The sequence below is a fragment of the Rhinolophus sinicus genome, linkage group LG14 (assembly GCF_036562045.2).
Source record: "Rhinolophus sinicus isolate RSC01 linkage group LG14, ASM3656204v1, whole genome shotgun sequence".
NCBI classification, from domain to species: Eukaryota; Metazoa; Chordata; class Mammalia; order Chiroptera; family Rhinolophidae; genus Rhinolophus; species Rhinolophus sinicus.
In genome coordinates this window covers 51,143,632-51,169,780 of record NC_133763.1, presented here as the reverse complement: position 1 = coordinate 51,169,780, position 26,149 = coordinate 51,143,632, and the positions used below count along the sequence as shown (strand labels likewise).

Below are 26,149 nucleotides of genomic sequence, written 5' to 3'. Positions count from 1 at the left end.
TGCCCATTGGGAAGGACGGGGGCGAACAGACCTCTTACGGAAAGACCCAGAACTGGGAGCGTGGGGGCTGAGGGAGAAAAAAATCAAATCACAGTCTTCGTCTTAACACCTTGTTGAAAGACTTTCAAGAAACAATACAAACCAGGGGTAATAGATACACAGCCCTCATTCTGGGAATCAAGTCCGTTCGAAGCAGAACACATGTCGGATGGTGGGGATGCCCAACAGGACTGAGGGATGTCAGGCCCAGGCTGCTAGCACCACACTGGAAGGGGTCTCCCACTCCAGAACCCCCATTTCTATCGACCAGGAGCTGGGGGCGTAGCTAGACTGGCGAGCTGGGGGTCAGAGCTGAACAGTCAGGGAGACTCCGTTCCTGAGGAGAGGGCAGGCCGGGAGGCTGCAGGGGAGGCGGCAGCGCGCGCTAGAGCAGGCGCCCTCGGCACTCGATGGCCCCGCAGCAGCACAGCAGCTCCTTGCCTTCCACGCTGCCTACCTCGTAGTTGTAGTCCCAGGTCAATTCTGTCCCAGCCCGGATTCTCCTGCACAGGGACACAAGGGGGCGGGTGGTGAGGATGGCAGGGAGCCCAGGTGCCTGGGGTTGCACGGGTGGGGGTGGGGGTGGGGCTGGGTCCCGGCTGGGTCACAGGAGGCACTTCAGGATCACAGAAGTCCTCGCCCCTCCCCGACCCTGGGCTGCTTTTCCTCCCCACACACCCCCTTTCCCGACTCCCTCGTACTTGCTGGCAAAGAAGGCCACCCAGGGGAAGCGAAGGTCATGGGTATCCACGAAGACATTCTGGACAAACAGGTTGGGGCTGCAACTGTGCTGTAGGTTTAAGGACAGGGTCAGTCAGAACCAAGGAAACAGGACCCGGCTTTGTGGCAGGCGTGAGGGCTGGAGGAAAAACGATGCCGTCGGATCCTCCCCATCAGAGCAGGGGAGTTTTAAAAGAAAGCTACGGCTTTAGGATCCTTCGAGATCAAGCACTTGTAACAAGAAGAGGTGAGTTTCTAGAGTTGTGTTAAGAGCACTCGGATTTGAGGCCCATGGGAGAATCCAGCACCCAGACGTGCGGGAAAAGGGGTCTCACATTGAGGTAGCGGCCCAGGTTGCCTTCGAGCTTGGCGTCGATGATGTAGCAGGACTCCTCGCCGTCGTAGAACTGGCGGGTGTTCTTCCGGATGGGTGCGCTCTCCCCCTTCTCCGCGGACGCCATGTTGGTGGACTTAATGGCAATCCCATGGGTTGACTTAAGAGCAAAGCCTCGGGTTGATTTTACTGCCACCTGGCGCTTCATTGGACCTGGACAGGAAGGAGAACAGGGTCAGGACCCGTCCCAACTCATGACTGGATATTCTACCCCCTTTTCATCCCATCGACCGCAGCTCAGGAGTAACAGTAAGTTGGGACTGAAGCAAAGATTGTAAGTGGCAGTTTTTTCCAAGCAGGATTAGATCTGCTGGATAAAGTTGCTGAGGGAAGAGTGGAGAACCAGAGAGGAAGTGGACGGGTTTAGCCGGGAGCCAGGGAGCCCTCCCAGAGATGCACCAACTCTCAGGGTCTGAATTTTCCCCCACGTCCTCAGCTTTCTTTAAAACTCCTCCACCAACTTTCCTAGGCTCCTCCCACCACCCTAAACTCCTCCAGGCTACCGGACATGTTCTTCTTGTCCTCGAAGTCGTCGCCTTCAGAGCCAGACGAGATGGTCTGGATGTCATCACTGTCAACGGCCGTGGCTGAAGTCTGACCAGCAGTGGGCTTCCGGCTGGTCCCACTTTCCCCCTCACTTTCTGTGCTGCTCGACAGTGTCAGGACATCCTGGGGAGACAGAAGGGTGACAGGAAGGAAGAAGAGTAAATGGACGGGGCCCTTCAAGCTCCTGCTCTTACCAGGAGTTAGGCGGGGAGGGGCTGAGGCTACAGCAAGGCGGAGAGGAGAGGTTGGGTGGAGGGAAACAAAGCAGCATGAAAGCTCTAGCGGTCGTTACAGTGAAGGGCCTGAGGTGAAGTGGACATCCCTGCACTCAGACTCTGAACCCAACAGAAGGCTGGTGAGGCCGAGCGTGAGACGAGGCCACTCACATCAGGGTGGGACTGGGCTGAGGCCACGAGCCGGCGGCTCTGGTGCATACTCGTCTTACTAGGCGGGCGGCGAAGTCCTTCCATCTTCATGGGAGACGGGTTGTACCCATAATTTCGAGAGCTCTCAGTAACCCTGATGGGAGGGGAAGGAGCAAGAGGGGTCAGGTTACTGGCTGTTTCTCTGGCTTCTTTCGTAGGCTGGAGACGAGAAGGCAGATTGGGAAACAGGTCAAAAGGAGGCACTTACATTGACATCTTGGGTCGGTCGTCAGGGTCCTGGAAGAGAGAGCAAGTGGAGGGTTAAATGTGGCTGAGGTCTTAGGGAACAAATCCAACATTTAGTCTTCATCTCAAATGACTTCCAGAGACATTAGCCAGGGAAAGCTAAGCTCTCTAAAGTGAGGTGTGTGTGGAGAAATGACTGCAGCCCGACAGCAACAATTGTCTTCTCACCAGCAAACCCCGCCTGGCAGAGGTCTTCCACCCTCCCCAACAGGGCGTCAAATGCTCATGGAAAACACCACGGGTAGAGTCTTATAAGGACAAGGGACACAGTTCACTACCTGTAATGTGGTCGGTTTCAACATCATTAAAAGTCACTTATAAACCCTTCACTCTAGAAGTGAAGCTACTCAGCAGGTTGATTTTAAAATAATTCGGTTCTTGAAACAAACACTGGGATTGTGCTGGCTGGAGGAGGAAATGATCAGGTTTACCACAGAAAAGAGCCACTGAGTAAACAATCTACGTGTGAAGACTCCTGGGGAGACAGCATGGAGTCTGGACGGCACCAAAGCCACCAAAAGCCACGGCCCCTGTCACTGCTTACCTCTTTCTTGGCCGGCTTGATGTCTCCCTCCTCCTTGAGGCCCAGCCCCGAGGTGGAGGCCTTCTCGGCTTCCCCTCGGCCTCCCCCAGCCCGGCCGTCCCCACCTTCGCTGGTCTTGTAGGATGAACGGCTATCTGAGTCAGCAAAGCCACCCTCACTGACACTATTGCAGCTCAACCACGAGGCCACCTTGTTCTTGGGCGTCTCTTCAGAGGAGGGCGGATTGCAGCCACCCAGAGGCATGGCGAGGGGGACCGGCAGATGTGGGGGGCCGAGGTCTGGAGGGCGTGAGTCCTTGGAAGCTGTCTCGGACAAGCCGTTCTCCTTCTGGCCGCGCGTCTGCCGCCGGGTGGCATAGCTACGCCACACGGAGCTGGTGCTGAAGTCCTCGTCCTTGCAGAAGTTGTCATCCGAGCTGTCGTCATTGGACTCCTCGGGGTCCTCAGTGCCGCTGTTGCCGTCCTCCTGGTCCTTCAGATCCACGCCGCTGCTGTCGGAGGAGCAGGGCGCGTCGCTCTCGTAGCCCTCCTTGAAGTTCTCCACGCTCTCGATGTGGTCCAGGTTGGCAAAGTACTCGTCACCCATCTCCAGGCCCTCCTTGTCTGCAAAGTCGTCCGTCAGGATTTTGCCTGGAAACGAAGCAAAGGAAAGGCCTTCCAGGGTGATGAGGGTCTTTTAGAAAGAGCAAGGCCCATTCCACCCATCCCCAGCCCACAAGCACGCAGCCCCCACTTGGAATCTCCTCTCCTGTGCGCCTTCGCCAGGGGAGCACGAGGAGCTTACTGTGGTTTTACGTCCTGCTTCCTGCCTTCCCACGCATCCTCCTTCCTTTGTTTACCAACAGGTTTCTCAGCTCCACCCAAAGATCTCTGGGTGCAGCGGAGTGACGGGATAGAGTGATGGGGGGAGAAAATGGTACTGAGGACTCCACCGTCACGTTCTTCCGAAACAGCACACGTGCAAATTCACCCCTTGTCATTTTTGTCCTTAGGAAGCACTTCTGTCCCTCCCTCATCCCCCCAGATGGACACATCACTCATCATGTTTTTTAAAGAAGAAAATCTGGGCCTCCTCGTAGTCCTGGTTCATGTGTCAAGCATTTTTTTCTTATGTTCAAACTTGTCACGGATTCAATTCCCCACCACGTCCCAACCCAAGACTGCAAACCTTTCGTCACCAACCTGCATAAATACAAACAAAGGAGCCTTTGGCAATGTCGTCCAAGCAGCGGATACCCCAGCCCTTGTTCTGCGTCTTGAACAGCTGGAGCCGAACCTGGAGTCCGTGCTGCACCAACCGGTTTGTGCACATGTTTGGGTCACAGTTGCAGCGTTTGTTACACTCATAAACTCTGGGAGGAGGTTGCAAGAAAATGGATCACGACACAGTGATCACTAGAGCATTAAATCCACACAACTGTTATCACTCTTAAGATATAAGTGAGCAGACTGACTGAGCTGTCTGTGCTCTTTTGATTCATTTGGGAATACAGCCCAAGGAAATAATTCAGAAGGGGGAGAAGTGATTTCGGCAGAAATTTACAGCACTGCAATTAGTAACAGTGAATAGCAGAATGACTAACCTGGAGAAAAGCTCAGCAACTGTGATGTGAGCAGGGTAAGAGCCATTAAAATAAGTACGTAAGCTACATCAGTGTGTTAAAGTCGATGCATGAATAAAGATATGTGAGAAGCGCGGAAGCCAATACGTAGATACTAAAAGGGAGTAAAGAGGGCGAACTGGTACTAAATTTCATGGGATTCTTCTTTTGGTAAAGTTGACTTTCATTTTTCTATCCAGTGAACGTCTTAAAAAACACCAAGAGCTGTGTCAGACACTGGGGACACGACAGTGGAATCTCAGGGAGCTCATGTTCCGTATCCATTTCAAGGGATTTAACAACATTTAAAAGTAAACTACTGGATCAAATATATGGTGATGGAAGGAGAACTGACTCTGCGTGGTGAACACACAATGGGATTTATAGATGATGTAATACAGAATTGTACACCTGAAATCTATGTAATTTTACTGGCAACTATCACCCCAATAAATTAAAAAAAAAAAAGTAAACCACTGAAGTTAATCAGAGAGCTGCAGAAAATATGGACATTAAAGGAAGTAGTTATAGTGAGAGAACTGTCGTCTTTCCAGGTGTCAGTGTTTCTGCTCTACCTGCTGTGCTCTGTGTTAGGATTTGACTACTTCTTCTCCTGGTATGTAAATTGAAGGGGAGTGTTTACTTTTGGAAAGATGACAAGAATACATTTAGTTGGTTGATGACATTAGTCCTATCCCTCTGGACAAAGAAGGTAAGACTCGCTTCTATTCATTGAGCATATACTTTTGGTTTAGTATCACGTCACTGCTTTACATACATTCTTATTCTATCCTCAAAGTAGCCCTATGAGGGTGTTTTTAAACTTTAAATACATTGTTAAAGCATAACATACACAGAAAAAAGTGGGCACCTAAGTCTACAGCTCAATGAATTTCCACAGATACACCGTGGAACCAGCAACCATATCAAGAAACGACGTAGTTCAGTCCTTTGAAACTCCACTGGGCGTGAGGGTGGGAGGTGTCAGTGTTTACTGCTGAAGAGCCAGGATCAGCTTGGGAGGGAGGGGGTCAGAATGTGAACTCAGGTTTTATCACCAGACGAAACTTCCAGAGAGCTATACTGAGTATCCCTCATTCATTCAACAAAACGTGTTTGAGGTGTTACTAGGTGCCAGGCACTGGGTAAGTTAGCTGCTGGTGATACAGCGGTGAGCCAGACAGACAAGATTCCCCACCCCGTCCGGAGCTTACATTCTCATGGAAAAGAGAAGAAAAACAACTCAACAAATAAGCGCCAGTTGTCACAGATGCTATAAAGGACACACACAGGGTGCTCGCTGAGAGAAGTGAGGGAGTGACGATGACCCAGTTTTAGAGTGACCGGGAAAGGTTTGTCTGAGGAAGTGAGAACAGAGCTGAGAGAGCTCAAGGTTAAAGAAGGTAACTACGCAAAGGACAGCGGGAGCACGCCAAGAAGAGGGCACAGTATGTACAAAGGCCCTCGAGGTAGGCTGGCAAACACTGGGTGAACTGGATCCGGGAACTGAAGAGTATCAGTGTGGTTGGAACAGTTCTGGAGGGAGAGAGATAGGAAGAGGCAAGATAGTAGTGTCTTGTGACCCAAGACTAAGAGAATAAAATCCGAGGTCCAGTGGGAAGCTATTGGCGAGTTTTAAGTAGGGGAGTGACATATTATTTGTGGTTATTTAAGAACATTTTAATGAAACGTTTCAACAGGTAAAAAAGATACAATGAATACTTACCTACCACCCAGCATTATCAAGTCTAAACATTGTTACAAGATTCAAATATTTTGTTTGTAACAAAAACATAAATGATACAGTGATGCAGCTAAAGCTAGTAACTGTCTTTTCCTCTGTTTAGGTTTCAATGTCTCAATCTCCTTTGAAGATACTCAGACACAGCAGGTTTTCTATCAAACTGTTTACTTTCCCGAAGGCTCTTGCAGCCAGGTCTGGCCGCTGTCGTACCCGCTGTTCCCTACACTCAGCAGTCAGCCTGGAAGCCCCCTTTTCCTTATCATCTGTGGGATTTCCCTCACCCCCCTTTTGAGTTGGATCCTCTTTCCTGGATCTGTATGCTTTCCTCTTTCTTGATTTTATCCCCTCGTTTTGGTAAGTATTTCGTAACTTCTGAGAAGGGGAGTAATGGAAAATTTTGAGGTATTTCATGTTCTAAAATACGTCGTTAGCCTGCTTCAACACTCAACTGACAGTCTGCCTGGGTTTAGAACTGTAGGTTAGAAATAATTTCCCTGAGAATTCTGAAAGGATTGCTTAAGTGCTATCCAGCTTCCCATGATGCTTTGAGAAGGCTGAAGTCATTTTGAATCTCTTTTGTGTGTGTGATCTATTTCTCTTCTCTAGAAGCTTTTAGGATTTTCTTCTTGTCCTCAGTGTTTTTATTATCATGTGTTTTAGTGCAGGTCTATTTTTATCCATTACACTGGGACCTGACTGGCCCTTTCAATTTGGAAACAGACTCTTCAATTATAGGAAAATATCTGCATTATTTCATTGATGCCCTTCCCCTCTCTTCTCCTGTTCTCTCTGCTAATTATGTATCTTGAGCACTAGGCTTATTAGTTCACATACTCTTACGCAACCACTCTCCTCTTGCCCTGATCTGTTCTTCTCGAGCGCACATGCTGGCTCTGCCTACCGCCACTCAATTTCTGGTTGGAGAGCTCAGGGAAATCTGTTAGGACATTCATACAGCTATAAAATTAAGATCACCTTTGACCGCAACAGAAAATTACTAGACACTTTTCAATCATTCTATGTCTTCATTTCAACGAAAGCCCAAGGGAGAAACATGAGCTGGGATTTCAGTAAATGAGATTTAACTGATAAAATGCCTGTTTTGGTTACTCTATTTTTGGTTCTAAATTTTAGAATTCTGATGGTTCCTACAAGCATAGGAAACCAAGAACGTGCCCCTCAGTCTGAGGTGCTGTACTTTCTCCTACTTACCCGGTGGGCAGACACTCCTCCAGCCTCTTGTACTGGTAGCCAGAGTTGGGGTTGGTTTGGCCGCCAGGGGTGCAGGCTGTAGCCTGGATAGTTAGCTGATGGCAGGCGCACTTGGACCTGTACACGATAGAAGGCATGACAGCGAGAGCTGTGAGGTTTTCTTTAGAGGCAAGAAGCACTGATAAAAAGATGGGGTTAAGGTGGGGAAATTTCTTTTTCTTCTCTCATACATGTAAATGAGAAAGGGAAAGATGGAGTAAGCATATGATAGAGTGAGAATCAGACAAGAGACAAATGACGAAATGGAAACCATGGTGGAGGGAAGCAAAGGAAGAGGCGGAGAATCAGAGACAGAAACACACACTTGTACCCAGGGTTTGCAGTGGGGCCAAGTCAACCCCAGTGCCTCTATCTCATAGTTTTCATGGTGCCTCAAGGCAGTTAAGTTGAGGAATGAGGTAAAGGCAGGTGGGGAAAGGGGAAAAGGATGCCGACAGAAGGCACTGGAAGAGGTGGAAAGAAAGGCAACCCCAAAACAGGTGGAGGCAGGGCCGGCAACAGCCCTCCCAACTCACTTGTCCCGGCACCCGTCCTTGCAGTCACAGCCAACCAGGAATTCAGGGCCCGTGTTAATGAAAACACCCTTGCCCGGGATTCGTTCCTTGCTGTAGGCCACCTGGGGCGGGGGGGTTGTGTCAATCTCATTGACACAAGATAGGGGAACGTCTTCTTTCCCATAGGTGATGTCCAAAATATAGTAAAAAGGCTTAAAGGGTTGAAACTTCCGGTCCACAAGAACGTACGGATCCAAACAGAACATCTCCAGGAAGAGAAAGTCACAGCCAGTCTCAAACAGGTAGCGTTCGATTTCCTGCATTGTCCGAAGGCAGAGGCCACAGGGTGTCTTATAGATAACATGGAAGCCCATCTTGCGGTTCACTCGGCGCCGGGCTGTCATCCGCCGGAAGTCATAGAGCAGTGGGACGAGCAGAGGGTTCTTGCCCCGGTACTGCTCACTCCTTATAGGTCTGACTCGTGACAGACAAGTATAGCTGCAGACGTGAGGTAAATAGAAAAGCTTCTCCATGGGGGCGCGGTAGGAGGGCTCTGCCGGGGCCCGCTCCAGCATGCCGTGGAATGCCGGGAAGGCTGGGAGGGCTGGGAGGGCTGGGGGTGCTGAGGGAGCGGGGGGTACAGGAGGTGCTGGGGGCGCCGGGGGCGCCAGGGGTGCCGGTGCAGCGGTTGTTGAGCCTAACGGTGATCTGAAAATGAGATGCAAGATCAGGTAAGAATGCAACAGGGTCTATCTGTTATATAATTACCCCCCCACACCTGGTTAAACCACTTCTTTAATCTTTCAAACAGCTGTGCTCTTGAAGCTGAAGCTGACACCCGACTTTCCCATGCCTTGCCAAAAGACCCAGACAAGGAAACATCCTGGTTAACCTTCACTGACCATTAATACCTCTATCTCAACAGTGTATCTTTTCCTAAAAGTGTTCTTGCCTGTGAATTATGGAAGTCGAGTCCAGTCTTCTACCAATGCTCTTTTTCCTGCTACGTGTCCTATAAATGTCTTATGAACTCCCACGGTTCAAGGAAAGAGGTTGTAGTGTTCCCTTTTTATTGTACCAATGATGACACCACAGTCAATGAGAACTTTTAACAAATGACTTTCTTGGCACCCAGTTTCTAATTCAATTATTTTTATGTTCTGTTTCTTGGAAGCTTCCAAGGTTAAAGCTTTTGTTTCAAGTCCAAACTCTTCACTGTAATAGCCTTAACAAAGGCCCTTGGAGCCAAGGAACCTCCCCAGAAGGGACCACTCATTTCATACTGCCAGCCCCCCACAGAGCACCTGAGATTTTCTCACCTGTATGTCTGGTTGATCCCAGGTTTCCCACCAGGGACATTTTCACTGAGTGCGGGGGATGTAGGGGAGGAATGACCAGAGCCCACAGATCCTGGCCGGAAAGACGTGCTCTTTTTGGCTACCTGCTTCCGTGATTGGGCAAGCTGGCTTTCCAAGCTTCTGGGAGATTAGAGATCATATGGTAAAGGATACAGAAAATACGAAATATGAAAGAAACTGGCCAAAAAGAAGGACTAGCACTCACTCAGTGTCACCTGCCTGGGGGGACAGAGGTGGAGCCGGTGGGGCAGGTGGGGTGGGTGTAGCAGGCGGGGCGGGTGGGGCTGTAGGTTGTGGGAGCTCCATTGGCTTAAACTGGGTGCCGGTACTGGTCAGATCCTGGGTATACTGGACCACAGGGCCTTTGCTCCTCACAGCACCTACAGGAAAAAGGACATGGATCACTGAGAAGATCACGGTGTCACCTGTCTTCATGCACACACCTGGTCCTCAATTTACATAACATAAAAAAGCAAAAATGGAAGCATTCTGAGTGAGTGCTAAGACTGTCAGTTCCCAATCTTTACACAATGAGTGGGGAAACTGGCACAGCCTGGCTTTGACTTACACAGTAAGACTTTCTCTTCCTGCCTCGGACAACTTATGTTAGTGATTCTATTTTGGTGAAAACTTCCAAAAATATGTTCTTTGATCAACTAGTGTAGCGAGGAAAAAAAAAAAAATCAAACAGGAAGTATGCCAGGAACACATAAAAACAAAACCAGTTTGGGCTATAAAATGGTGACCACAGGTAACAAAAAGCAGGTGATCGTCCTGTGAGTACCAGAGGCAGCTACCACCAACACCCCTAACCTAAGCCAGTTGTTTCAGATTTTTATGTGGTTGTTTAGAACGAATCAGAGCCACAGCATGTGGAAGCAGCACCACAAATCCATCACCACTACTGGGGACAACTCAGGGCACACGTCCTGTTTCCAATGAGTCAGTAGTATCATCCTGGTAAACAAAGGATAGCCATTGTATATAATCTCCTTGGCTGGGGTGTGCGTTTCTTCCCTCCCCCAGGGTATCTTTCAGGACATACCCATATTGGGACGTGTCCGGAGCTGTCCCCCTTGCTTCTTCTCCAGGGTAGAGGCCGAGGATGTCTTCATGCTGAACATGGGCTCCAGCCGTGTAGAGCCTCGGTAGATCCATTCACATCTTTTGTCATCCTGGGGGATTGGGAGGAAGGAAGGGCGGGATTAAATGGGTTAAAGACTAGACCCTATCCTGCCATTTGCGGAGAATTTATACTCCATGTGCCCTGAATTCTTCATCTCGTCAAGAAACTGATGTGCTGGGCTCCATGACAGGCATCAGGAATATGAACTAGAAAAACATATATGTCTTGTTTAAGAAACCTCAGAAGCGATAGATGTTTTTACTGACTATAAGAAACATGACCAGGATCATAAGGCCTTAGGAACAAAAAGCTGCGATAGCTCAGTGAAGAAACAGGATTCAAATTAAGGCGTGAGGGGGAGAAAAGGATGGATATATAAGATCTAAGAATTAACTTGGGTTTTGAAAGAGCATCCGGACCTCCAATTCCTGACCCCTCCTTCTCTGTCCCTCTCCGCTACCACACCCTAAGCACGGACAAATGGAACTGGCTGCTTTTTCTGTACCTACATGCAACGTGGCTACTCCTAGATGAAAAAAACAAAACAAAACCCCCCACCACCACCATGCAGATTGGTATCCTAATTAAATCCAGGTAATTTATTTTCAACCACCACCCACAGGAGAACACAAAGGACACAGCAAAATTTGACCCAAAGCAGTGAGAACAGATAGGAGAATAAGAAAGATAGAAGCTATGACGTTCGACAAAACCATCCTCATTGTTGTCTCTTACGCGCCTCAGCCCCCCTGGACCCTCCAAAACTTTAGGGGAGAACAGTACCAGGAAGAGGATCCTGACCAGGCTGCCGTCCACCTCCTCCACTCGGGACTTCCACCACGTGCCCTCCCACTCAGTCTTGATAAGCTGGCCACTCTTGAGCAGCACCATGGGTCGGTTGGGGTAAGCGGTGATGTACTCCTCTATGAAGTCTCGGCAGGAGATGTCTTCTATGTCCTCCCACGTCTTTTTCACTGTCCCAAGAAAGAAGGAGGGCTGAGAGAGGGCAGCCAGGGCACGACGCACAGGAAAAACTGGTTGGCAAGGCGATGTTTGGTATTTTGTCAGTTGGGAGGGACATAAAAATAAATGAAGAAATCATAACCTCAAGGGCTGCAAACCTAAGATCACCTAAAAGCATCGGATCTCACCATGTAAATGATCACACAAGTCAAGTAAATATTAAATATAGGTTGAGTCACTCATCTCGGAAAAATGGATGTTTCTTCTTAGAAAAATTTAAACGGAAATTCTTGCTAACTAGATATAAGTCTAGAGGTAAATCAAAAAGATCAGGTGGCATCATGAAACGGATTGAAAAAAAAAAAAAGTTGTCTTTCCCATTCTCTATCAGGCTTCTAAGGAACCCTGAAAGCATTTACTGTCATGTTATATGGAAACAGCAGTGTTAGTTGACTCTTCTGCAATTAAAAACAGTTGCTTCTGTAGGAGTCTGTCCCCAAGCCACTCACAAGTGCAGGGGACAGCATGAAGCCCCCACTAACATAGCTTCTGTAGAAAGCACTACGCAGACCACAGATTTATATACACGTCAGACAAAGCATGAGACCAGGAAAGCAGTAACATCGTCTCAAACCTAATCACTTAGAAAAGAAATCAAAACATGTCTACAATATGAGTATCCACCCAAGGTCAGGCCTGACCTTCCAGTGTTTCACTCTTTGGCTACAGAGACCCAGCACTAGAGATGAACAAATAAAACTGTATCTTCCAAAGGACATTAACACTTTTGCTGCAACGTTCAGGTATGTTTTCCTATGGCTTGCACTATCAACAACAAAGACAGTTTGTATGCCATATTGTGTAACATTTTGTAATACATTTTTTATGTCATCAATGCCATTAGATTCTTATTTATACTTACATCTAATTGATGCCATTTAGTATGTTTATTTTTTGTTAAAATTCAATATAATGGTAAATTTATTACCATATAACAAAGATTTAAAATAAAAATGTAATGTATAAGGCAGCTCAAAATGTTACTATTAAATGCATAAAATAGTCAAGATATCAATTTTTTATTTTTTGTGGATTTTTGACACATTTTGAAAGGGAAAAACTTGAAAGTAATTAATGCAGTGAAAGGGTTTAATCAAACTTTTGCTCTTTGGGACTGAAGCATCAAGAATACTAGGGATCCTCAACTGGGCATCTTTCGAAGAAACACAAGGTAAGGAAGACAGTCTACACCACTAAGGAAGAGAGGAAACACACTCACGTGGCCGGCAAATGGGATACAGTTCAGACTGTGTGACGTAGGAAGCGTAGCCATCATCAAAGAAAATGAGAAACCTGTAAGGAAAAGAGTGATGGCAGAAAGATCAGGGGGTCGTATTTAACATGGACCTATAGGCATTATCTTATCTTAGCCTCCACTCCTCTGTCTCAAACAGGACACCCTTCAGAGATGTTCCAGTCTACTGCTTTCTCCCTGTTATTCTTTCTTCCCACCCCAAGAGTTAAGAATTCTCTCTTGGGCAGCCGGATGGCTCAGGTGGTTAGAGCACGAGCTCTGAACAACAGTTATCAGTTCAATTCCCACATGGGATGATGGGCTACGCCCCCTACAACTAAGATTGAAAACAGCGACTGGACTTGGAGCTGAGCTGTGCCCTCCACAACTAGATGGAAGGACGACTTGACTTGGAGCTGATGGGCCCTGGAGAAACACGCTGTTCCCCAATATATTAACAACAACAACAAAAATTCTCCCTTAACCTAAGCAACATATGCCCACTTTTCCAAAAGCTATTTATTCTTGTTCCACTATCAGATTCCTATTCCAAAAACCATTTGGTCTCCACTTTTATTTATTAATTTCTAAGGATTCCTTATTCCCCTATTAATCAATCCTGAGTACTCTCCTAGATTTCCAAGTGTTGTCCTTGAGAAAGGTTAAAAAAAAAAAGAGGAGAAAGAGAGAATCACCCGCATGACTCCTGTGGCAAAGAAAGAGAAAGGGTTTCTGGCCACTGGGGACTAAGCACAAAGGCTAATTGTGAGATCTGGACTATGGCTTGAACAGGGCAGGTGCTGTGCTCCCGGCCTCCGCTCTCTTTCCAGTCCTCTGTCCAGGTACCTGAGCTTGTTTTTGACGTTTGGTGTCTCAGCTACAATGCCAGCATAGAGCCAGACCTGATTCCCGTCTTTGTACTTGGCCACCACTCGACTGCCCACATACAGCTTGTCAGCAGGAGGGTGGTAATCATAGGCAATATGGTTCCCCGACAGCAGACTCTTTCCCTTGTTGTCAAATTTCACCTTGTACTTCTTTCCTGGCCCTGAGGGAAAGGGAAAGATACACAACAAATGTTCCAAGCCATCAGTCTGTGAGTACATCCTGGCTGCCGAGTGCGAGACAAGAGGCCCGGCTAAGGGGACGGACAGGAGTCGGTCCACAAAGGAGACCTGCAGGCTGCCTTTCGTGAGCTCCTGCGCAGGCTGAACGTACCGACCGTCTGGATGGCAATGAGGGTTCCTTTGTGCCACGTCTTAGTTCTCTTCTTGCCCAGAATGCGCATGCTGACTATCAGGTCCCCGTCTTTGCTTAGTTCTCCGGGTATCTGACTCAAAGTCCCTGTGGAAGAAAGCGAAGGCATTCTCAAGAGACAGGACAGAGACTGGGGAGAGAATGGAGAAGAGAAGAGGGCAGTGAGGTAACCAGGGAAAATGTGGCCATCTTTGATCCTTAACTACTTTTGCTCTCTCTTGACTAAGGGCAGAAGCATAAGACACAGCTGACTCGACTATTAACGCTAACAGGAAAAACTCGAATAATTGAAATTCGCATGTAATTCAAGGGCATCTCACTTCAACCAAATGTTTCCAACTCATTAACAGTGTTACCTGCCACTCATGAAGTGCCAAGTAGTATTTATACCACATTTTCCTGAAACAGCCCCATTCTACAAACAGAGCTTTCCTCAAACTGCTTTCTAAGTGTTTGAATTCTTCTCCTCTCTCATCTCTATCTGGAAGGAGTCACAAAAATGAGCTAAAAGGGTATTTGGACAAAGCCATCACACCCTGGAAAATCGGCAGGCAAAAGACTTACACACACAAGGAAAAACAAAATAAAAAATAATCTTATATTGACCTGTATAGCCCAACAGAGGTGGAGAAGGATTCTTAGATGCTAAAACAAAGCCAGTCACCCATGAATTCTCTGTAGGAGTTCACCCCCATCTGTCACCCCCATCTGACCCTAACCTTTATGGAGCTCCTGGGAACTGCTCTTCTTGTTCACAGCATCCATGAACTTCTGCACATCCTGAGCCGACTTCCGTAAGGCAGCCATCGCTTCACGGAGCTGTAAGGAAGGGCAGGAGGGAAACGAGTTTTAAAACAGTAGGATGGGGAAGGAACGACTTCAGGGGGCGGCCGGTTAGCTCAGTTGGTTAGAGCACGGTGCTCTTAACAACCAGGTTGCCGGTTCGATCCCCACATGGGCCACTGTGAGCTGTGCCCTCCACAACTAGATGGAAACAACTACTTGACTTGGAGCTGATGGGTCCTGGAAAAACACACTTAAATAAAAAAAAAATTTTTTAAAAAAAGAAATGACTTCAGAAAAAGAAATAACTTGTCTTCCAAGAAACAAAGTAGAATTAGTTATGTTTGGAAGCTTCTGGTTACTTTATCAGGCAAAACTGCCCTTTCTTATAAATCTGGTTCAGAAATCAGCTTTAGGAAGCTTTCCCTTGATTAATCTCACCTAGCTGGACACTGCCAGATTCTACACTTGGTAGCAATCAGTGTATGCATCTTTAAGTAACCTCTTTTGCAGTCTTACCACATCTGTTAGAGGACTACAACCCACAGGGCTGATTACAGGGTGAAGGATTATATGTCAATGGCTGAACTGACTGAATGGTCAGGTCAAAAGTTTCTCCCATTTTCATATTCTTATCTGTCCCCCTTCCCCTACCAATTCCAACTCACCTTCTGGTCTTTTGGAGTTCTGCTCCCAGCATCACCTGTGGATGAGAAAAACTCTAACGAGTGTAAGATACTTACATACAACAATTTCCAAGAAATCAAGAACTAAGCTACCTAAAAGCATTATCGTGGAAGTACTCTTGATAACAACTGCAAAGTAGACACAGGTATACGTATCTATGTCAAAGTACCAAAAGGGTCCAGAGAGATACACAGCCAATAGGTGACAGTGCTTATCTGGGGTAAAGTACTGGGACAGGTGGCAGTCTGTGGGATTTTGGGTTTTGAAGTTTTATAACAATAACTTACTTATGGATTAGCTCAATGACTTGAAAAAATGAGATGTGGTCAATAAATTAAGCAAAGTTGTTTATTCTTGAGTAGTGCTATACAGTAGAACTTCTTGCTCTGATGCTATAATAGAATTGCTCTACATCTGCACTGTCCAATCTGTTACCACACGGCTACTAAGCAAATGAAATGTGGCTAGTGCAACTAAGGAAATACATTTGACATTTCATTTAAAAAAACTTAAAAAAAAAATCAGGTATAATTCACATACCATAAAATTTACCGTTTCAAAATGTTAATTCAGTGCATTTCAGTATATTCACAAGGTTGTACAACTCACACCACTATCTAATTCTGGAAGATCTTCATCATCCCCAAAAGAAAACCCACTAATAAGTATGGGATTTCCTTATTGGGGTGATGAAAATGCCATTAGCAGTAACTCTCCATTCAAACATCTCCTCAGCCCCCAGCAACCACTCATCTGCTTTCTGTCTCTATGGATCTGCTGATTCTAGACAATTCATGTAAATGGAGTCATACCACATGTGGGTCATCCTACGAAGGTCATTTTTGTTGTAGCATTTATAAAACACTCCAGCAGCAGAATACAAATTCTTTTCAAGCACACAGGGATCATTCTCTAGGACAGACCACATGCTAGGCTATTAAAAAAGTCTAAAGAAACTTAAAAGGATTGAAATCATACAAAGTATGTTTTCTGACCACAATGAAATTAATTCACAACAGAAAGAAATCTGGCAAATTCCCCAATATTTGGAAATCAAACAATGTACTCCTCAATAATCCACTGGTCAAAGAAAAATCACAAAATAAAAAATTGAGCTAAATGAAATATAACATATAAAAATTTATGAGATGCAGTGAAGCATTGTTAAAAGGAAATTTATAGTTTTACATGTTTAAATTAGAAAGGAAGAGAGGTCTAAAATCAATAAGCTAAGCATCCACTTTGAGAAACTAGAAAAGAGCAAATCAAACCCAAGAAAGTAGGAGGAAGAAAATAATAAGGATCAGAGTAGAAATCAATGAAATAGAAAACAGGAAAACAGGAGAGAACACAGAAAAACAGTACAGAAAAATCAATGAACCCCCAAAATGGTTCCTTGAAAAAGAGCAACAAAATTGATAAATCTTTAGCTAGACCAACCGAGGAAAAATAAGAGATCCAAATATAACCAATGTCAGGAATGAAAGAAATTACATCACTACAGAACCTATGAAAATTAAAAAGGATTGTAAGGGAATACTATGAACAACTTTATGACAATAATTTAAACAACTTAGATATAATGGACAAATTCCTAGAAAGGCACAAACTAATGATATCTAAGTATACATATCAGGTAAAGAAAATAAATTAGTAATTAAAAACCTTTCCACAATAAAGCAATGTAGTATCCTAGATTGGATCCAAGAACAGAAAAAGTCCAAAAATCAAATAAAGTATGGAGTTTAGATAAAAGTAATGTACCAATGTTTGCTTCTTAGTTTTGACCAAGGTACCAAGGTAATATAAGTTATTAACATTAAAAGAAACCAGTGAAAGGTATGCAAGAACTCTCTGTACCATCTCAGTAATTTTTCTGTAAATCTAAAATTATTCCAAACTAAAAAGATTTAAAAAAAACAAAAACCTTTCCACAAAGAAGAGTCCAGGCCAAAATGGTCTCACTGCTGAATTTATCAAACATTTAAGAAAGAAATACCACAATTCCACACAAATGCAGAGGAAAGGAATACTTTCTAACATCTTATTACCCAGATTACTGATACCAAACCCAAACAAACAATAAAACTACAAACTAACAGCCCTCATGAACATAGGTTCAAAAATTCTTAACAAAATATTAGCAAATCTGAAACCACAACATGTAAAAAAGATTATATACTAAAATGAAGGGGGAGGGGTTTATTCCAGGAATGCAAGGTTGGTTTAACATCCAAAAAATAATTAATACACCCTATTAACAGGATAAAGGACAAAAACCATATGATCATCAGAAAAAGTAGCTGACAAAAATCTAAAATTCAATCCAGGTATGATAAAAAACACTCAGCAAACTAGGAATAGAAGCCACTTCCCTCAACCTGATAAAAGTGTTGCCACAAAAACCCTACAGCTCACATTATAATGCTTAAAGACCAAATGTTTTCCCCCTAAGATCAGAAACAAGGAAAGGATATGCTTGTAAAACGTTTACTCAACATTGTACTGGAGGTTCCAGTGAGTACAAGATAAGAAAAAGAAATAAAAGGTACCCAGATTAGAAAGAAAGAAGTAAAACTGACTTTATTTGCAGGTGACACGATCTAGAGTATAGAAAATCCTAATGGATCCACAAAAAGTTTCTAGAAGTAATAAGTGAACTTGATAAGGTCATAGGCTGCAAGATCAATACACAAAATCAACTATATTTTTATATCCTAGCAACAATCCTAAAGTAAAATTAAGAAAATAATCCCATTCACATTAGAATTAAAAAGAATAAACTCCTAATACTTAGGACAGATGTACCATGTTCATTCATTAGAGGACTTGCTATTAGTTACAAAGGCAATACTCCCCAAATTAATCTTTAGATTCAATACAGTTCATATTAAAAATCCTAGCCGGTCAAAAAAAATTTTTTTTGGGGGGGTAGAAACTGACAAGCCTGTTCCTAAAATTTGGAATATACCCGTATATGAAATACAAATAAATTTGGAGGCTTTTCACTAACAAAGTGATTTTAATACTTACTCGTACTATAACCTATAGTAATTAAAACAGAGTGGTGCTAGTATATAGACATTTATATCAATGTGATGAAGTAGATCCTCACATACATGGCCAGCTGATTTTTGACAAGGGTACCAAAAGAACAGTCTTTTCAACAAATGGTGGTGGAACAACTGGATAGCCATAAACAAAATAAACAAACCAACCTCAACCCTACCTTAAGAATGTTTACTCTTCTAAAGACACCATTAAGAAAATGAAAAGACCATATAATCTGAGAGAAAATGTTTATAAAATACTTGTATATCCAATAAATGAGTTGTACCTAAAGTATGAGTCTTCTAAGTCAATAATAAAAAGACAGGGGCAGCTGGATGGCTCAGTTGGTTACAGTGCGAGCGCTGAACAACAGGTTTGCTGGTTCAATTCCTGCATGGGATGGTGGGCTATGCCCCCTGCAACTAAGATTGAAAACGGCAACTGGACTTGGAGCTGAGCTGCACCCTGGAGAAACACACTGTTCCACAATATTTCCCAATTTAAAAATAATAATAATAATAATAATAAGACAATCTAATTTTTTTTAAAGGCAAAAGATTTGAATAAATGTTTCCCCAAAGACCATATATCAATGGCAAGTGAATGTATTAAAAGATGCTTAATGTCCTTAGGGAAATTCAAACTACGATCACAGTGTGACAATACTACACTCCCACTAGAATGGCTAAAATAAAAGACTGACAATACCATGCATTGACAAGGACATAGAGAAACTGGAACCCCACGCTTTGCTAGTGGGAATGTAAAATGGTATAGCCACTTTGGAAAACAGCATGGCAGTTTCTTAAAAACTCAAACATACACTTATCACAACACCTAGCAATTCCACTCCTGGTAGAATACCCAAGAGACATGAAACATAGTGTTCACACAAAGATTTATACCCAAATTTCACAGCCGCATTACTCATACTAGCCCAAACTGGAAACAATCCAAATGTTTATCAATTGAGGAATGAGTAAAACCATGTGGAATAGCCATGCAATGAAATATCATTCAGCAGAAAAGGAACAAACTACCGACACATGCAACAATACGGATGAACCTCGAAAACCTTATGTTAAGTGACAGAAGCCAGACATCCCACAGAAGACATATTGTGATTCTATTTATATGAAATTTCTAGAAAAGACAGAACTTTACGGGAAGAAAGCAGATCAGTGGTTGCTGGGGTAACAACAGAGACTGCGCACACAGGCACGAGGGAATGTTTTGGAGTGACACAAGTGTCCTAAAACTAAATTGCACTGAAGTTTGCATTACTGTATAAATATACTAAAACGCACACTGTACACTTACAGTGGGTGCAGTTTATCGTATATAAAATATACCTTTAAAAAACTATTAAAAAATAAATAAAACCAAACAATGTACTGTTTTGGGATATATACGTTGGTGCTAATGCCACCTATAAAAAGAAAGGAGGATAACCAATCAGGAAGTAGCGTGTAGGAGACACTATAACACTAACAACATTCTATTTCTTCCTGTATCAGACAAGTCCAACGGTTTGGAACATGGAGTTAGTGACAGTGGTTTCTCCTCTCTTCCATCTTCTCACCTTCTAGTGTTTCAATTTCAATTGAGACGTCCCGATCCACAGCTTCATCTCTTACCTGAATCAATACTGAGGACATCATCATCTTCATCAGGAATCTCAATTATTTCTGTGGGCCGGGAAGCTTCGTCCTCGGAGCTACTGTCCCGGTACTGTAGTCCCAGTTTGGAGTAAAAGTCCTTCACCAAAGACTCACAATTAGTCACTGCCCTAATATTGGAACACATGTAGAAAAGGTCAGTAGGTGTACGAGCCATTCGAATTTATATATATTTAAGTATATGCTGACCTCAATTTAAACAGCCACATTCCAAAGCATCTCTGTTTAGAACAGAATGCTTTTCCCATAGAAAAATGTTTCAGTAGTGGTTTCCAGACTAGTTCCTCAAAAATCCACAGTAAGCCCAAAATACGGGCCTTTCAACCACATCTCATCATCTACCTTGTTATTTGAAAATGTGTCCTGAGTGCCAACCAGGGCACCAGAAATAAATCTTCTAGGGCCCTAGGACCTTATTAATGCTCCAGTTACATAAGACAGTAACTCTTCACAATCCTCACTCCTCAGTTGATCTTACTAAGAAAACAAAGCACTTGTTCTGAAGTAGAGTGAGAGGAAGAAGGGAAGGGACTCAAGACCTGGCCCCTATTTCCAATCACATATTAGGCTCTGATAGAGGAATATTCTATATACCGGGGGTGCCAAAAAAATGTATACACATGACTGTCTTCATCTTTTGTTATCAGTATATATTGAATATTAAAACTTTAATACCATTTGTTCCTTTCTTAAAATGTATATACTTTTTTTTTTTGGCAGCCTCTGTATATGGATGGTGGTGAGGTAAGATATTGGACTCTAACCTTTGAGGCAGAGTCAGGTTTTGCACATCTGTACCTTGTAAACTATAAGGTGCATGACACAGTGTCATGCATAATTATACTTTAAAAATGTCTGCCAATGGAGAGATCTCCTCCCATGTAGTCCTCACCTGGATGCATCATCAAAGAGCTGGTCAACATGGGCCACCTCAGATTCCTTCTGTATGACCCACGTCTCCAACTCTGCCAGCTGCTTCTTGCGCTGCTGTACACAGTCCATCTTTTCCAGTTCTTCATCGATGAACTGCCGCAGTTCTTCCATTGAGATGCCTAGCTCCTCAACCACTGCTTGCTGCAGCTCTGCAATCTCTTCGGACTCCACCGCAGCTGTGGCTGCATCCAACCCAAGGCACCCAGGGAGGGAGGACATGCTGTTGTCCTCTACATGGAAGAGAAAGCTAAAGTTACCTCTGTTGTCATTATAACCACAACAGAGAATTTCGGCCCCCTAATAAAATTCCTTTCTACTCCTTGTTATTCAAATATAGTTAGATTTGATGTTGGGCTCTCTCCCCATTCTCCACTATATGATGCTGAGATTCTACAGAGTTCTCATCTTACACTATAGACTTTAAACCTGAGTAAGATTTAAAAGTTTGAGAGGGCATACACTGTACAACAGGGAACTACTGGAAACAATATTTTCGGAAACTCAAGAGAGCCGATTTACTAAGATATAGGCATTCCTCATAGATATTGAGGGTTGGGCTTCCAGACACCTTAATAAAACGAGTATTGCAATAAAGTAATCTTTTTGCTGGTAGAGGATCTTTGCTTTCAATTTCTAAAAAACGTTAACACCTGTGAAGCGCAATAAAGTGCAATAAAACAAGGTATGCCTGTATTTCTGTGACCTGTGTTCCTTAATGGACTAATGAGATACATCTTTGTTTGCATGCTATTGCCTAGTTTGAACAAATACCTCCAGTTGGAGAGGAGAGGTCGGTCTATCACTCACTAACTCACTGTTTTCTCTTTCATTAGTTGCTCTCCTTACATTACATTACATGTGGAAATTTACTTTTTTAAGAGTCTACAGTACTTAAGCACACAAAAGCTTGCAGCAACGAGATTTCTCCAAAGCAAGGGAAATAAAGCAACCTGGAACACAATGTGGCTACCTAAAACCTACAACCCAAATAACCCACACATTGATGTTAGATGCTTTTCTGATCAAATGGTTAAAGCAAAACTGATGCCAGTATGCCGGGGGAACCCCAGTGCCAGTTCTCAGCGCCTCCACTTTTCACTTTGCCCAGATCCCGCCCCAGCCCTGTGTTACCCATTGTAGGGGTGCGTCCCACGCTCCTGCAAACCCAGCTCAACCCCGCCCCCGCTCGCCGCAGGGGGAAAACTTCCTTCCCATCCTCACCGGACCTCCTCCTACAAACAAAACATTCCAGACAAGCCCTTGGTTTCCAAATACCTCAGTTAATTTCCCACACCTCCCTGCTTCCAGCCACAATAGCTCTTTTTCACCAACCAGACCCCAGACTCACGCCTCAGGGGTGGGCCTCTACGGGAGAGAACGAAAGAGAAAAGGGAGCAGGGGGAAGGTAAAAACGTGAGGGGAGGGAAAGGGAAGCAAAAGAGACGCCCGGAAGCAAACCTCAGGTGCCGTTCCGGTCCCGACGACGGTAGCCTGACGGGGTCAAACCCAAAGCTTGCAGGGTAACCCTCTGAGGCTAGGCAAATTCAGGCGAGTACGCATGCGTCAAAGCGAGCCGTCCAGGGCACACGGGAGAAGCGATTGGCCGAGTAAAGTAGGCGTGGTCTGGAATATATTACAGAAGCTCCGCCTCCTCCACCCTCCCCCCCCAACTGGTGGCAGCAATACTGGTTATTAAGTAAAGACTCCGTGGGTCGACACTCAGGTTTACATATTTTTCTCTCACTTTTACTGGATTTTGTTTTATTACGTAGGTCATACAAATTGTAACAAGTCGAGGAATAGCAAGATGTAATAAGAAAAACAATATCGTCTTCTCTCGCATGGCTTAACCACCCCTGCTCCTTTGAAGTAAAATACTAGCTTAGTTTTCTAGGCTTGTAGGTACAAGGTCACGTGTGTGAAATTTTTTTGTTGTTTGTTTTGCTTTGCTTACATTTAACACGTGGACATCCCTTGAAGTCAATAAAAAGGAGAAAATTTGGCTGACAGTTGCATAATACTTCAAAGTTTGTCTAAACCATGTTTAGAAATTTAAATTATTTTTAGTTTTCAGCCACTACCAATAATGCAACAATAAACAGTAACATCCTTTTGAGGTAGTACTTTTATTTCTGTGGAAGAAATTCCCCCAAATGGAATCTGAGTTTGGGGACAGAGCCAGAAGTGCAATTTCCAGGCTCTCGGCCTCACGTGGAAAGGTGCTGGCTCAGGTAGTAAATGGCCATCAACTGTGATTGGATGGTCATCAGCTGTGGCTAGTTGGCTGTCAGCTGTACCAGTGAGCCCTTGGCCACTAATATAACCGCCGTGGTTATGCTAGCAGCAGATAGGGGCTAGCAAGAAGATGGTGGCTGAGCTGGCAAGCGCGGATTGCAGCTAGCAAGTGAGGTTGGTTGGCAGAGAGAAGTGGACGGCAGGTTGTGGACAGTGTGGCTCCTGCTTCCTGTGTCTCCAAACCAGCCACCAGCGAGAATATAGTGGTGTGACTCCTCTATCTATGGCTCCGTGGGTGTTCCTTTTTGGCCTCACCATGTCCTGCGTTCTTATGTGGGGAGCAGGACCAGAGACCCAGCATGCCACCCTGCATGTCACACAGGAAGCAGGAGCTGCAATCTGCTGTCTGCTTCTCTGTCAACCAACCCACCCCACTTGGTAGCTGCAATCTGCCATCCACCTCTCTGCCAACCAACACACTAGCATAGCCATGGCAGTTATAATAGTGGCTAATGGCTAACTGATTACAGCTTATGGCCAACTAGTCACAGCGGATGGCCCGCTATTCCCAGAACCAGCGCCTTTACACGTGAGGTCAAGAGCCTGGAAACTGCTCTCCTGGGACTCTGTCCCCACAGTTTCTGTTAGTTAGATTCTTTCAGCTTTCTGACATGTGTATGGGTGGTTTGGGGTAGAAATAAAGAATGGGGAATGTTGAAGAGAAACAGAAGCTATTTGGGGCATCATATTCCAGTCTGATTTCTTCATTGCTCTGAGAAGGCTGAAACAATGAGACGTAGAAATCAGCCGTGGGATGCAGGAAGTGGCTTCTAAAAGCCTTGCACAACGGGTAAGCTTGTGAGAGATTCTAAATCGCTGATCCCATTAAGGATGTTCTGAATCAGAATCTGAATTTTAATAATTTGTTCACTAAAATATGAGAAGCACTGTAGGAAAGGCAAGTTTGAGCTGTGTAATCCTTTCTAGGGCAGGGCCAAGATTTGGCTTTGTTAAGATCTGAAGATGAACTCTTGTTGGAGATCATTAGGTCCTGTTATAAATGACTCACATTATTAAGTTTTCCAAATTATTGACGTAGTTTATTGCCAGTTTAATAATATAAAGTCATAAATAACTGATACACCAATTGGACTATTCACGTTGGTGTGCTCAGCACATTCATTCCGGTAATCCACTGATACGTTGAAACATCACAACCACATGGTACTTAATACTTGACCATGAGAAGTCATAGCCCAAGGGCCAAAACCTTGGAATGCCAAATGATCCTTTCCCTACAACAGACTTAAGGGAAATTAGATCATAATCTAAAGGTTGCTGAGTGAGCTCAGAATCAAAACAAAAGAAGAAAGGGATTAAAAACAAAGGGTTTCAGGCATCAAGAAAGTAATGTCAAGGAGCAAAATGGGGTGGGTGAGGAGTGTGGTCACCTGGGAAATACATGTGTCATCTACAGGGAGCAGCTGCTACTTAGCTCCAGTTAATTTTTGTCCTGTGTGATAGATACATTACCGGATCTCCAATTCTTCAAGGGGTTTTAAAAATTCATATTTTTCTATGAAAACTTCTGAGTTTTGAATGTTGACAACTAATTCAAAAATTTTGTAAAATACTCTTTAAGCCAGCACTTCGACTTCTAGGAATTACACTACATACAGTTGAAATCGCATGCCTTTGAAAGGATATGTGCGAAATTGTCTTCTGCAACATTGTTTGAAATAGCAAACTATTTAGAAACAATACAAATTTCCATCAGCAGGGGGTGGTTAAACAAATTATGGCACACCCAAACTCCTGCTGTGTGTTTTTTTTTTTTCCTGCTGTGTTTTCAAAAAAGGTTAAGGAAGCTCTTTGTGCGTTGATATGATGTGATCTTACTATTAAATGAGAAAAGCAGGTGCAGAATATGATACCTAGCATGCTATTATTTGTGTAAACAGTGGCAACAATATACCTATACCTAAAATATCACTGGAAGGAGACATGAGAAATTAGCACTGGTTGTCTCTGAAGAGGGCAAATGGAAGGGTGGGGCAAGAGTGACAGTACGGGTTCTCACAGTACACCATTTTATCCCTTTTGAATACTGAAACATGAAAGTAGTTTATTCACACATATTACATGAAAAAGAAAAAGAACAGAAAACTGTCTGGAAAGATACACATACATGCAAAAACAAACTACTTTAACAGCAGTTACCCCTGGAAGGAAGGATTGGGGAACAAGGCAGTGTGCAAGAATTTTGTGCATTTTTATCCTTAGGTAATGGTTTGAAAGCAATTTTTTTTTTTTTACCATGTGCATTTTGTTACTTTTATAACATAATTTGAAAATGTTGACTCAAAAAAACAAAGAGAATCTAACGCACACCCACACATGCTTTGTAGATTAACACTGGAAGGGGCCTGGCCCAGTAAAACTTCTCTGCAGACCTGACCGGATCTGTAGCTGACAGTTTAAGGGGGAGAGGTGTGTGTGTGAAAGGAATGCCTAAGGACATCAGATTGGCAGAGATAATGTGCGCAGTAAAACCAGATAGCGATTTGTGGGCGGCAACTCACTGAATCTTCACACAAGAACTATTCAGCCCCAGGGACTAGAAATGCCCAGTCTCCTGAATAGCATTCACATTGGCCCTGCGAGACTTTGACTTGACTTGTTTCTACTTCTCTGCTTTCACGGATGGTCTACTTCTTCCAAGTGGTGCGTTTTTTTTCTAGGTAGGTTACCGGAGAAAG

General features: G+C 44.2%; 1 protein-coding gene across 7 annotated transcripts; it reads right to left on the bottom strand.

Moving 5' to 3' along the window:
• Nucleotides 1–94: 94 nt before the first annotated feature.
• On the bottom strand, nt 95–22,698 carry SETDB1 (SET domain bifurcated histone lysine methyltransferase 1). Of its 7 annotated transcripts, none has more exons than XM_074319121.1 (22): nt 22,614–22,698; nt 21,115–21,385; nt 20,181–20,332; nt 15,474–15,508; nt 14,742–14,841; nt 13,984–14,109; nt 13,612–13,813; nt 12,751–12,824; nt 11,292–11,482; nt 10,428–10,557; nt 9,588–9,762; nt 9,344–9,502; nt 8,046–8,732; nt 7,471–7,587; nt 4,096–4,265; nt 2,915–3,543; nt 2,333–2,361; nt 2,086–2,218; nt 1,657–1,822; nt 1,095–1,306; nt 741–829; nt 95–542 (listed from the first exon to the last, which is right to left on the bottom strand). In XM_074319121.1, exons 2-22 carry the CDS (start codon nt 21,372–21,374, stop codon nt 425–427), a joined length of 3,954 nt encoding a protein of 1,317 aa, XP_074175222.1. In that variant the 5' UTR covers nt 21,375–21,385; nt 22,614–22,698; the 3' UTR covers nt 95–424. The 7 variants fall into 7 exon arrangements, with proteins under 7 accessions (XP_074175222.1, XP_074175220.1, XP_074175221.1 ...); XM_074319119.1 differs by having other exon boundaries at nt 22,504–22,618; XM_074319120.1 differs by lacking the exon at nt 22,614–22,698 and adding an exon at nt 22,431–22,570.
• Nucleotides 22,699–26,149: the final 3,451 nt, after the last annotated feature.

What these genes read in the sequence shown, in the direction of transcription:
- SETDB1 (XM_019739989.2), bottom strand. An exon ending in GGACAAGAAGAACATGTCCG is followed by an intron (nt 1,307 to 1,656) that starts GTAGCCTGGAGG and finishes CTTCCTGTCCAG; the next exon opens with GTCCAATGAAGCGCCAGGTG. An exon ending in GTGGCCTTCTTTGCCAGCAA is followed by an intron (nt 543 to 740) that starts GTACGAGGGAGT and finishes GTCCCTGTGCAG; the next exon opens with GAGAATCCGGGCTGGGACAG.